General features: G+C 43.0%; 1 protein-coding gene across 1 annotated transcript in view; it reads right to left on the reverse strand.

Moving 5' to 3' along the window:
- Nucleotides 1–806: 806 nt before the first annotated feature.
- The window catches only part of LOC124622958, a 154,458-nt gene continuing 142,218 nt past the window's right edge, over nucleotides 807–13,046 (reverse strand). The window contains exons 5-7 of the mRNA XM_047148749.1: nucleotides 10,509–10,745; nucleotides 5,589–5,910; nucleotides 807–2,511 (exon numbers count right to left, since the gene is read on the reverse strand). Coding sequence (XP_047004705.1) covers nucleotides 2,465–2,511; nucleotides 5,589–5,910; nucleotides 10,509–10,745 — 606 coding nt within the window. The 3' untranslated portion in view covers nucleotides 807–2,464. The remainder of the gene's footprint in view (nucleotides 2,512–5,588; nucleotides 5,911–10,508; nucleotides 10,746–13,046) is intronic.

The following is a 13,046-nucleotide window of genomic DNA, read 5'->3' on the forward strand; positions in this document are numbered from 1 at the left end:
ATTTGATAACGTTTGTATTATGTCTATAGTAAAGCAGAAAGGGCTTTGGAGCTTCCAACGGAACGTTGTTATTTGACCAGGAATTATGGAATAATAAATAATGCAATACAAATTTGAAGGTATCTTATTATTTATTTCGTACAGTCTTCAAACAAGTAAAGCGGTTAGTTAGGGAATATTTCATACAAAAATAATATACAAATCACTGAAACATGGAACTGTTGACATCACAATCAGCTTAAACTGTTTTGTTTCTGTAAAGTATCTCTATTACCGTGCTTTTCTTCATGAAATCCATATCTTGGCCCTTGCCTCTTAACTGTTAATGTAACATACCACAATCCTGAAATCCAATTTCATACTTTGTGTGAGAATAGGAATAACTTGTAGTTTATGACAGCTGAACATATATATTTCAAAGACTATCTTAGAAAAAGCTATCATTAGTGATATGAAATGGGATTCCTATGATTGTCCTAATTATAAGAATTTGGGAAGGAGCTTACATTTTAATACTTTGGTCTTATTACTATCAAATAGGTCAATTTATAAATGGTTCCTAAGGATACCATAATGTAACAGGATGTGTTGACATTGGCAATTCAAGTACTGTACAACAATGCCGCCTTTCAGTTCTCTCACTACAACATGTGTCAAAGATTGTTTACTTTAATATGTCACAGCATTCGAACTAAGATTTGACAAAACCACTGTCACTGTAGGTATAAACTTGTTACATTCAGTATAGTTGCCCGTACCACAAAGGAGCACATACTGCAATCGCCGAACAAAAATCTTTTTGTATGTTTGGCATTTCAGCTAGTTATACAAGAGTACACATTACTTAGTTCCGATGCTGTAAGAAAATTTAAGTTGTAAAGTACGTTTTGTTACACCCAAAATCACCGTGAAAAAATGTCTTAAGATCGTCAGTTTATAGGAAATTTCCTTGGTACTTGAACATTTAGCGTATTTTTCTAAATTTGGGATTAAGTAAAAATGTTACAGATAGTATGAATACTGTCGATTTTCACTTTAAAAGCTGCTTTCAGCTCATACTTCAAAGTGTAAATAGAAAGGGTCCACCTCTCCTTAAATATTCCCTGTCCAAAAATAGTTTCTCGTTTCTGTTTACTATTTTGTGACTTATATATACAAGCCATTCATTTCACTTGTAACTGTTTCTCCAACGCAGGCGGTAAAATACAACAGTTTGTTCTCGTGGAAACTTGTTTCAAAGGGTGTCTCAAATCGAACTGTAGATAGCTGCATACTCTCGTTATACTTAATACTCCACACCGGCAGTAGCTTACTGAATTCTTACGACTGAAGAATGCAGTGCTTGGTAATAACAACTACACATAAACAGCAAATATATCATTGAACCGCATCGAAAAGAGGAGACAGTCACATAAAAATCTATAAACTGAAACAGCGTCACCTACTCCCTTCAGCAACATAGGCTTCCCTGGAACAACTATAAAATATTAAGAAAAGGCCTGCTGTTTCTCTGAAGCTTCGAAGGTAGTGACTGTTTTCTAGAAATCAGAACTTTCATACAATGATCCTCACAAATTCGGGTATTTTCGACACGGTATTAATTACAACGTTTTGTGGCATAGTTTACAAGGAATTTATTTCTGGTGAGAAAGCCACAGAGCTTGTGAGGTGTGGATGTTAGAGAATAATTTCCATCAGATGTCTATTTTTTAGTGCAGCTGCTTTCTACCATAAGTTGAACAATTCACTGAACGATTTGGATGCTCTAACAAGGTCCCGATTGACTGCGTACACCCACCAGCTATAAACAAACCCCGTCATTTGGCTGCGCCTTTTCCTGTTTCAACCCAGTTGGTTAAGACACATAATCTCTCTAGCTTCGGACAGTACACAAATTTTAAGTGCTGTTCACTGACTTTCATACTAAGCAGCAAGTTACGTCACTGGCGATCGTCAACATATTGTGACAGTGGAATTCACTACCACCTACTTGCCCATTTGATCGTGAATTCAATAGCCCTAGAAGTGGTTGCTTCATTTTCAGATGACACTACAGTCGATAAATATAATTTCTCATCATAATTCATTCAGTTACTCGCAGTAAAACGAACACTTGTTTTATCTTATGCAGTTTTCCGCCAACGTCACCACTTCAGTAATTTGGGCAGGTTACTGCAGATGTCCACTGCACAAGTTGAGTTGCATCCTGACGCGGTGCTACCACGTAGCGTGTGCAACATACGTAGGGATGTATACATAACGCCAGAGTTATCTTACTGGAAATGAGCACAGCAGTCCATATGCTTTTAGTTGCTCACGGGGATAGAGTAACACCTTATTTATAAGTAACAAAGGAGTATGTAAGTGTAAAAAGCTAGGACTACTGGTTTACAACAGTGACTAGATGAGGATGAGTATCACGAGGTGACTATGCACTGATCCTGTGCGCGCTCTTCTGCTGACTTCAGACGCACAAGTCATCTGGCCCCATTGGCGGCAACCGCTTTGCTCCTGGAACAAGAATGAAGTCATGCGATCATCAGCCAGCTGAACGGGGGTAAATCTACAACAGACATTGCAAAACAGAAGAAATTCGTGTTCATTTTGAAATATTAGTACTGATGTAGACCATATTACTTATAAATACTAATATAACATCAACAACATCTGTACTCTGCAAGCCACTGTGCGTGTGGCAAAGAGTACTGCGTACACAGCTATTATTTCCTTTCCTCCTATCCGATTTAGAAAAAGTACGCCTGAAGCAAAACTATGTAATCCTGACTGTGAGACCGATATTTATTCTTCAATGCTCTTATTGTAAACACGACAGCCTCAGTACCTACTGAGCAATTGAGAAGGAGCACCCAATTCGAAATTACCTGCTGGCACTAAGTAGTAACTTTAAGTAATAGCCATACAGAAACGATGTCCTTTAAATTTATCGAGGCTGTGGTGACCAAGACGAAATCACTCAGTAAGAGCCTGAATTTACAGCGGCGGTTAGGCGAGACGTTTGTTGCCAAAAGTAGTCATTTCACGCTAAGTAAACGAAACCGTGACGATCCTGAAGCTCATATTGTGTCATGAAGACGTTATGATCCGGCTGCATACCCGAGAAGAATATTATCAATTATTACGCCGGGAAAGCCTTCGTAGCCACATACTTCAAGAATTGTTGGAAGGAGGAATTTGTAAGCGATCTCTTTCATTTATGCATTACATCGCCGGCCAGTGTGGCCGATCGGTTGTCGGTGCTTCAGTTTGGAACCGCACGATCTCTAAGGTCGCAGGTTCGAATCCTTCCTCCTTAGGTAAGTAGTTCTGAGCTCTAGGGGACTGAGGACCTCAGCTGTTAAGTCCCATAGTGCTCACAGCCATTTGAACCATTTTTTTGCATTACATCGTATTACGATTGTTCCAGTAAATCGAGTCAACTATGTGCCCCCCCCCCCCTTCATTGAAACTGATTCGGTCAGAAACTCCGACTTTTGAAGGATGTAAGGGACAGCTAGGTAACTGTGCGAGGTGGGTAATCGTACACATTCAATATTTGAAATTCGCGGTAAACATGACGACTTTCAATTACTGCTGCCCTCTTTTGATTCCTTTAATCGAAAAACAGGAACAAGAAGACAGGCGCCAATTACGCTTGGAATACGCGAGTGAGAAGTAATTAAAACAGGTCGGTTTCTTACTGCTTTCAGAAGACCAATAATGAGAAGGTAAGCTTACAGTTATTACTGATTTATTTTTATTTGAATGTTATTAAAACCTGCAATTCATTGTATCACTAGATACAACAGTTTAACATATAGAACCTGATCGCATTAGTATGTAATGGCGGACAGTAAGGGCCGCTGTTCCAGGACTACCAGCGTTCCAACCTTTGTCGGGACAGGAGAGAAAGTAAGGGGGCGGGAGGGGGCGGGGGACTGATTTGAAGGGAAGGAGAACGACAGTGCAGTATGAGTCGGCGCAGGAGCAGGAGCGCTGAGCAACTGTCGCACCTGGAGAAGAAATTTTAGCGTGGCACATGTGTGTAGCTTCGAGTCCCAATTAGTGCGCGGAATGCAAAAACGGATCGAAGAGGTTGCTGGCTGGAGAGTCTTTTGGTGAGACTCATGCTTTAAGAAGTTCCAGATACACAATTCCCATTGAGAATGTACTTTTTGGCAAGTTGCATTTCGTGGGTGGCTCGTTTACCAGCTAGATGTGAGACTAGTGAACGGAATAAACATGCAGCCTGATAAATGTCGGTTTACGTTTTAACTCTTCGAAGAAAATAGTCCTATCTTTCACTAACGATTGCCAGAAAAAGATTAAATAATTATGTTAACGAAGACAGTCTGAAGTTGTCTCTTATTGCAGACTGCAAGAGATTAGGAGGACGACAAAAGTGCTCTTTCACTAACTATTTGTCCATTTATTTAGTCTGAGCAGCTAACGGTCTTCAGAATCCCTCTTATGTCTTGGAACTACAAAGAATATAACACAACATTCTTTATTTCTAGGCATAGTTTCACTTGCGTACATTTAAGATATTTTTGTGAGGGCAGTTATAATTACCGACACAAACAATAAACTGATAAAATTCTCTCTGTATTCCAGCCACGTTAAGAGATTTAAAATCGGCGAGTGTTCGGACGAGTACCTGTCTCCCATTGTGAAGTGGTGTTTGTTGTCAGACTGCTGCTGCAGTCCTTATATGGCCGAGTTGCCTCGGGGCAACGAGTTATACAGGGCCTCCAACGAATTTGTGACGTTACACTAGTAGGGTTGAACGCCACACTTCGGGAACGCTTGGCTCCACACAAAGCTCTCGAGCTGTCTACATTTATTTAAGAAGTATTTAATTCAGAAGGTTTACATTTTGTCGTCCACTATCGAGATCTTGCAGGCATTTAAACGCGCCCATAAGAATTATTAAACTCGTATGAAATAGTTACTCGCTCCCCGCCTGCGACCTAAGTGTCTCGTGCTGTGACGTACGTGCCACGTACGAGCCTAGGTCTCTCTTCCTCTTGGGCCTTGGCGCTGCCAGGCTCGCTAGGTGACATCGAGTTGTGCAGGCTCCGCGGTGTGCGTCACAGCACGTTACACTAATGGTCTTAGAAGTGCCAGCGGCGGCCTACGACGGGGAGTGAGTTATTATTTCAGATAAGTTCAATAATTCTTAACTGCTGAGTTAAATGCATACAAGTTCTCGGTAACACACAATAAAGTTAAGACCTTCAATATATCGTACAAAGTGGACCATTAGCTACCTTTTCGATTTGGAAAGAACTTTAGTTTCGCTGATTTTATTGAGGAAGATCGTTCGAAATACGGATTTCTGATGTAGAAAATGATATTGAAGAAATAGATACCTTGTGTAGTAATACAGAGAGGATTTTACTTTGTTGAGAACGAATATTTCTGCTGCGCTGTTTGGATAGTAGTGCTCCAGCTAGAGGTAGATACGACAGAGGGCAGTGAGTGAGCAGACAATAGAGCAAGCGAAGAGTGTCAACGCGTAGTAAGCGTGCTGATATCAACACACAGTGAAAGAAGTGTATTTTTCCCTAGAACAGGTGGAAGTTACGCACCGACAGGCTTAACAGTCGCCGTGCCACACTGTGGGCTGCTGACGGCAGTGTTTTTTGCAGCCGCCGCCTGGCGGTGCCGTCGCCTGACGCGCCAGCAGGCCACAGCGAAGAAGGCCGCGGCGACGGCGGCGTTGGGCAGCACCGGCACGAACCACGCGTCGCGCGGCCGCAGCCGCTCCACCAGCGGCGCGTCGACGTCTGCGTCGGCGTCGCCTTCTCCGGCGCCTCCGCCGTCTCCAGCCGCCTCGCTGCGGTGACCCGCCGTGTCGATGCGCAGGCGCCCGCTGCGGCTGATGGCCACCGAATGACGCACCAGCTCCACCTGTAACAGTGATCCGCTTACAGGTACTGTACGGAGGTCAATTCCTGTTGTGAAAATGAATAATCACTCCTCAGATTCCGAACCACCACTGGCAACGGCGCCTCATCCTGTACACGGTGACCGTATCTCGCGACAGTCATCTATGATCCCCTTAGGAAGAGTGGACCCCACAGTAACGGGTGTGTCTATACACACTACATACTGGGTGATCAAAAAGTCAGTATAAATTTGAAAACTGAATAAATCACAGAACTATGTAGATAGAGAGGTACAAATTGACACACAAGCTTGGAATGACATGGGGTTTTATCAGAACAAAAAAAAAGTTCAAAATTGGAATGACATGGGGTTTTATCAGAACTAAAATATATATATATATATATATATATATATATATATATATATATATATGTCCGACAGATGGCGCTTCATCTGATCAGAATAGTAATAATTAGCATAAGAATGTAAGACAAAGCAAAGATGATGTTCTTTACAGAAAATGTTCAATATGTCCACCATCATTCCTCAACAATAGCTATAGTTGAGGAATAATGTTGTTAACAGCACTGTAAAGCATGTCCAGAGTTATGGTGAGGCATTGGCGTCGGACGTTGTCTTTCAGCATCCCTAGAGATGTCGATCGATCACGATACACTTGCGACTTCAGGTAACCCCAAAGCCAATAATCGCACGGACTGAAGTCCGGGGACCTGGGAGGCCAAGCATGACAAAAGTGGCGGCTGAGCAGACGATCATCACCAAACGACGCGCGCAAGAGATCTTTCACGCGTCTAGCGTGGAGTGTCATCCTGCATAAACATTGTACGTTCCAGCAGGTGTTTATCAGCCAGGCTGTGGATGATGCGATTCTGTAACATATCGGCGTACCTCTCACCCGTCACGATAGCAGTTTTGCTGTCCAGCGCCATCTGTCGGACTTTCATGAACTTTTTTTGTTCTAATAAAACCCCGTGTCATTCCAAGCATGTTTGTCAATTTTCACCTCTCTATCTACAGTATTCCGTGGTTTATTAAGTTTTCAAATTTATACTGACTCTTTGATCACCCTGTACTTCAGCGTGTAACGCGACACCCTTTTTTAACATAACCTTTTTCTGATAGAAATAACCGATACCATGTATACTATCGATTCTTGTAGAGGCGAACGTTATATCAGCTGTTTAACTCAATGAAATTTGTGTGATTTTGTATACGATATCTTATGTTTCGGGCTAAAATACGTAAAAAAGAAATCAGTTTCTTACTACTCTGTACCTACAGCTAGAATCACTCTTCTTTTATAAATATTTGAAATTACAAAATGGGTGGCTTAGTTAAAATTCCTATTATTAATTGCACAGTCTGACGATAATAATAAAATTTATTTCTGGATCGATTTATAAAATAATGATATAACTTGGTGATGATTCTTCTTTTGTCAAGGAAGTGTGTAAACTCTTTCGCCTTGTAAACTTCTTGGAGTGTTGTGAGTACCGCAGAATGTGGCTAGGAGTGGGGATGACTCTGATGGGAACGCACGTGTTTTTTTAATTTTGTCTATGACAATGCAATTGATGGTTGTATGAAAATGGAGATTGTGAAGTATATGTGATATAGAAGAATGGGATAAAATAAAATAAATCATAGCAACAGCTAATACTTCATCTGTTATTTAGTTTTCTGGAACCCAGTAAATCAAAATATCATCCTCAAGAACGTAGCCCTGCACGCAAGAATTGGAGCCAACAACAAGAAAAAACGAAGATAAGTAAAAAGTTATTCTTTTGTATATCTTACTCCTCTCGAAGCTTGCAAAGCTTGTGCTGGGACAGAAAATTTCAATGGTGATGTGTGGGAGAGTAAGATTACAAGCGATCAGGGGAATTTAGCATACTATCGTCACTGTTTTCGAAATACACCGATGGAAGTAAAAACTGTAACACCGAAAAATAATTATTGTCGAGAAATGAAATTTAGAGAATACATTTGCCTAGGCAACATTTTTAAATGATCAACACTGATGCATCACAGGTTAATGTAACCACAAGATCAGCCATTCCAAACGAGAAATCGTGCTACATTAATAATCGGTGTAACCACCAGAATGTTAAACGCAAACGTGCTAACGAGCATAGATTGTGTTGTATAGGTGCCAGATGTCAGTTTGTGGAATGGAGTTCCGTGCCTGTTGCTCTTGGTCGGTCAATACAGGGGCGACTAATGCTAGTTGTGGACGACGCTGGAGTTGTTGTCCAATGATATCCCGTATGTGCTCGATTTCAGACAGATCTGGAGGTCCAGCAGACCCAAGACAACATGTCGACCCTCTGTAGAGCATGTTGGGCGACCGTTACGTCTTTGGAAAATATCCCGTAGAATGATGGTCGTGATTGACAGAAAAACAGGTCGAATCATCAGATTAACGTGTAGATCTGCAGTCAGGGGCCGGCCGGTGTGGCCGTGCGGTTCTAGGCGCTTCAGTCTGAAACCGCGTGACCGCTACGGTCGCAGGTTCGAATCCTGCCTCGGGCATGGATGTGTATGATGTCCTTAGGTTAGTTAGGTTTAAGTAGTTCTAAGTTCTAGGGGACTGATGACCACAAATGTTAAGTCCCATAGTGCTCAGAGCCATTTGAACCATTTTGCAATCAGGGTGCGTGAGATAATCACGAGAGTGCTCCTGCTGTATTTCGAAATTGCACCGCAGAGTATAACTTCGGGTATAGGTAGAGCGCTTCTGTCACGCAGACAGGTTGGTTGCAGATCGTCAGCTGACCTCCTTCTAAACAACACAAGCCCATCACTGGCACCGAGGCAGAACCAGCTTTCACCAGAAAACACAACACACCTCATTATTCAACAGCGGTGTGTCTGGGTAGCAGCCACTGGCGCAGGTCGAGCGCTGAAAAAGTTCACGTCGAACAGATGGAAATTCGCAAAGTGTGCCCCCAATGGGTGTCTCACGGTCTTCAACCAGCACAACATGCATATCGAATTAGTCTCTCTTTTGAATATCTGGCCGGGTCCCGAAAAAGTCTTATATGACACTGGAAGGGGCACCAGGGGGGAGCATGCGTATATAAGGACGAGATGACAGTCGACAATGGTCGAGGAGCACGAGGCCGAAAGCTTGTAAATATTTAACCGTCAGTAGCTAGGGACAAGAACATTCAGGTGGTACATGTGCAAGTCAACAAAACACATACCAATATAACTAAAATTATTCTACGTTACTTTATTTTTAAAGTGATAGAAAACTGATAAAATTAGCATATGTATAATGTCAACGAAAATGAGTTTAGCACATAGTGTCTGTTTCGAACGGTACACAGGACACAAGAATGCCCGATTGTACTTTCCTATCACTCCTTTCATTAGTCGCTCCTGCCTTGGTCCGAGATGACTCCTCTTGTTCTGCCGTAGACAATATCGCCATGGGGGCTAAGTTTTAAAATTGACCACTACTGATTTTGAAGTCTGATTTACTCTCTACATTTTATTCGGATTTTTTGTTTGATTTCACGACTTTAGTTCACTGAACTCCATTTTTATTTTTCACTCTCTTTCTAAAATGTTCTATATTACTTGTGACCTAAAAGTTAAATATTTTAAAAGCCGATCTTCTCTTACTCGCTGAACATTTTCATCAGAACCAGCGCCGGCCGCGGTGGTCTCGCGGTTCTAGGCGCTCAGTCCGGAGCCGCGCGGCTGCTACGGTCGCAGGTTCGAATCCTGCCTTGGGCATGGATGTGTGTGTTGTCCTTAGGTTAGTTAGGTTTAAGTAGTTCTAAGTCCTAGGGGGCTGATGACCACAGATGTTAAGTCCCATAGTGCTCAGAGCCATTTGAAACATTTGACCCATCAGAGCCAGCTTAATTTAGTACTGCAAGTAAGTACCACAATTCAAAATGAACGACTCTGCAGAAAATTGCTTCCACGCAATGTTATCACTTGTGGGCGTCACATTTCTACCACACTTTGTAGATTGGCACGAACAAAAACCGTTTGTTTGTTGTCAGCACTGAGCATGATGGCGAAAATTACTTCCCCCGTACTCTTTCTTAGCTGGCCGTCGTGGCCGAACGGTTCTAGGCGCTACAGTCTGGAACCGCGCGACCGCTACGGTCGCAGGTTCGAATCCTGCCTCGGGCATGGGTATGTGTGATGTCCTTAGGTTAGTTAGGTTCAAGTATTTCTAAGTTCTAGGGGACTGATGACCTCAGAAGTTAAGTCCCATAGTGCTCAGAGCCGTTTGAACCATTTGTAGCATCTTGAACAATCCCGCAATACGCAGTTACTCTGAATCGATTACGGCACTATGTCAATCTAAATAAATAATAAATAATAAATAATAAATCACTTCACCTTTGAAAAGCAGTAGAATCTATATTTGGATGTGTATCAACTACAGTTCGATACCTGTACTCTTGCAGCATTCAGCATCGGACATATATAGACAGCAATGTGTGAGCTACAGGCATTTGCTAAATGGCTTGTTTGCACTACTTATGAGAAGTTTGTTTTGCTTTTCCAATGACAGATGCTTGAGAAAACTGGCTCAGTCAGTGGTACAGACGAAAATTGTCCGGAAAACTAACCTGTATGTGGAAGACAGTGTCTGCCCAGAGAGAGAGCGTGACGCAGGAGGAGTCTGTGTAGAGGTTGCCGGTGATTCCCCCTCCGTCTACCTCCCACGTAACCAGGTACAGCGGGGATCCCCCGCCCTGCCAAGCCGCTGCCATGTCGTCCTCCGGGGCCCGCCATGACAGCTCTGCGAAGACTAGCACGCCTTGCTGTGTTACTGACGCCACGCCTACAGACCAGACGTCACCATACTGAAAACAATGGAAACACACAGATAGCTAAAATATGACTGTCGCAAAACATAACAGCTGAGTTGTTTGAGAGCAGCGTGACTGACATTTTAGACAGTCAAGCTTGTCTTCAAGCCTGATAAATCTGTAATAGAAAATGTACGTCGCTGTTGAGTAAAATCTGAGCAATTAAGAACGCAAGACGCAGATGAAGTGCAACTTACAGTCCACTGAAAACAAGTCATGATTGGAAGTACTAAGCTGCACAACCTGCGTTTGTTGAGTAAGGTTATATGTGGCTATCTTATTGTTTACTTAAAGATTTGTAAATGGCCGTGAACATTGGAGATCGTTTTATAACAGCAGTATGAGGTAAATCCTGGGCAAAAAAGTCTACTAATGTCAAACATCGGCCTTAATTTGAGAAACAAATTTCTGAGAACGTGCGATTGGGACACTGCATTGTTTGGAAGTGAGTCATGGACCGTGGCAAAACCGGACTAGAAGAGAATCGAAGCATTTGAGACGCGGTGCTAAAGAAGGATGTTGAAGATTAGGTGGATTTGAAGCATACGCCGCAGAATCAGTGAGGAGAGGAACACATGGAAAACATGTATAAGAAGACTTGAGGGAGGTGAAGGCGTAAAACCTGTAGCAGAAGAAAGAGATATATAGAATCTGTCGAACGAATAATTGACGATGCTGAGTTACTGTTAGTAATAAATTGCGTAAGGAATCACAATGTCTTTCAGAGATCAAGCTTTGGAATTTGAAGTGAATCGATTGACCGGCGTTTCTGAATTATGTTTGTCCTAACGCGACACCAGAAGCCATAATGGCGTATTACTGCCACAGTATTGTGCGTGCGGTTGATGTAGGACACAGTCAACAGGAAGGAATATTGGTTTCAACGTCCCGTCGATATCGAGGTCATTAGAGGCGGAGCACATGCTCGGATGGCGCCAGCGATATGGAAGGAAATAGGCCGTGCCCTTTCAAAGAAACCATCCCAGCATTTGCCTGGAGCGATTTAGGGATATCATGGAAAACTTAAATCTAGGTGTCGTCCGGGTGTGGGTTTAAACCGTCGTCTTCCCCAATGATAGCTCAGTGTGCTAGCCACTGCGCTACCTCGATCGGTGCCACAGATAGCAAGTCGACGCAGTAACATGGCAATGGAACACGAGGTGTGACTAAGGTTTGGTCAATAGAAAGCATAATTGTCCCCCGCACAGTTATGATGTAATGTAGCGAAGAGGTCCTGCCGTCAGCATCCATCGAAGGTCGGTGTCTGCTATTCTGCATACTGTGTGCAGATCTTCCTTTGCACAGAAGACACATCACGTCAAACAGAGACGACTGACTTCAAAATACGAGTGAAGAGCAGTTGCTGGTATTGTTGCCATCATTTCGAAGACTCGTTTGATGCAACTCTTCAACAACTGTCAGTACTGTGCAAGCTTCTTCATATCTGAATAACTACTGGATCCTGCATGTATTTGAGGATGCTTACTACGTTCCACCCTTCGTCTCCCTTTTCGGTTTTTACACCTGTTCTCCCCTCCACGTTCAAACTGGATATTCTTCAATGCCTCAGACTCCGCTTAAAGGTGGCCTCGTCTCTGAATAAGATGGATGACACAAATCCCGCAACCGTGGTTGCCTGTTGAACAAACCAGTGTAAAAACAACTCCCGATGTTTGTCGCTAGTAAGCGCTGCACACGCTGTAAGTGACAAGGCTGTGACAGTTGTCATGGAGAACGTTCCACACGGTCTTCTGGCTTGTCCTGTACTGGCGAGCCAACTGCATGTTATTAACACGGCGGTCGCCTTCCACAGTGTTTTCCTCCCAGCCTGGTGCCCGAAGGTTTCGGTACGTCCTTCATGATTTCCTGCTCCCTGCTTCCTTCTCTCAGACAAACGACGAAACACTGTGGCAAACATTGAATGCTGTGCTTGTTGTCGGCAGGGCCAGGTCTCCTGATGCAATCTCTGTCGCCATTTGCCTTTCTGTAAGTAAACCACACGAGGGCAAGCTCTCGATTCAAATACGGAATCACTGTGCGCAATGCTGTATCACTTCCACTAAAAGGTGAGTCAGAAAGAAGTGAATCGGACACAACATTACCAGTTACTATGGCAGCAGAGGGCGCTGGGACATGACGTATGAGGAACAGTACCACCCTCTAGATGGAAAACATGCGTACAGTAACTGTGGCTACATGGTACAGCACGTATTAGACCGCAGTCTCTGTAACAAAGTATGATTGTATAAATGGTTTCTAGACCGGAAACCATGCATTTCCTGACGTAAGTTCATT

This window comes from Schistocerca americana, chromosome 7, assembly GCF_021461395.2.
Source record: "Schistocerca americana isolate TAMUIC-IGC-003095 chromosome 7, iqSchAmer2.1, whole genome shotgun sequence".
NCBI lineage: Eukaryota > Metazoa > Arthropoda > Insecta > Orthoptera > Acrididae > Schistocerca > Schistocerca americana.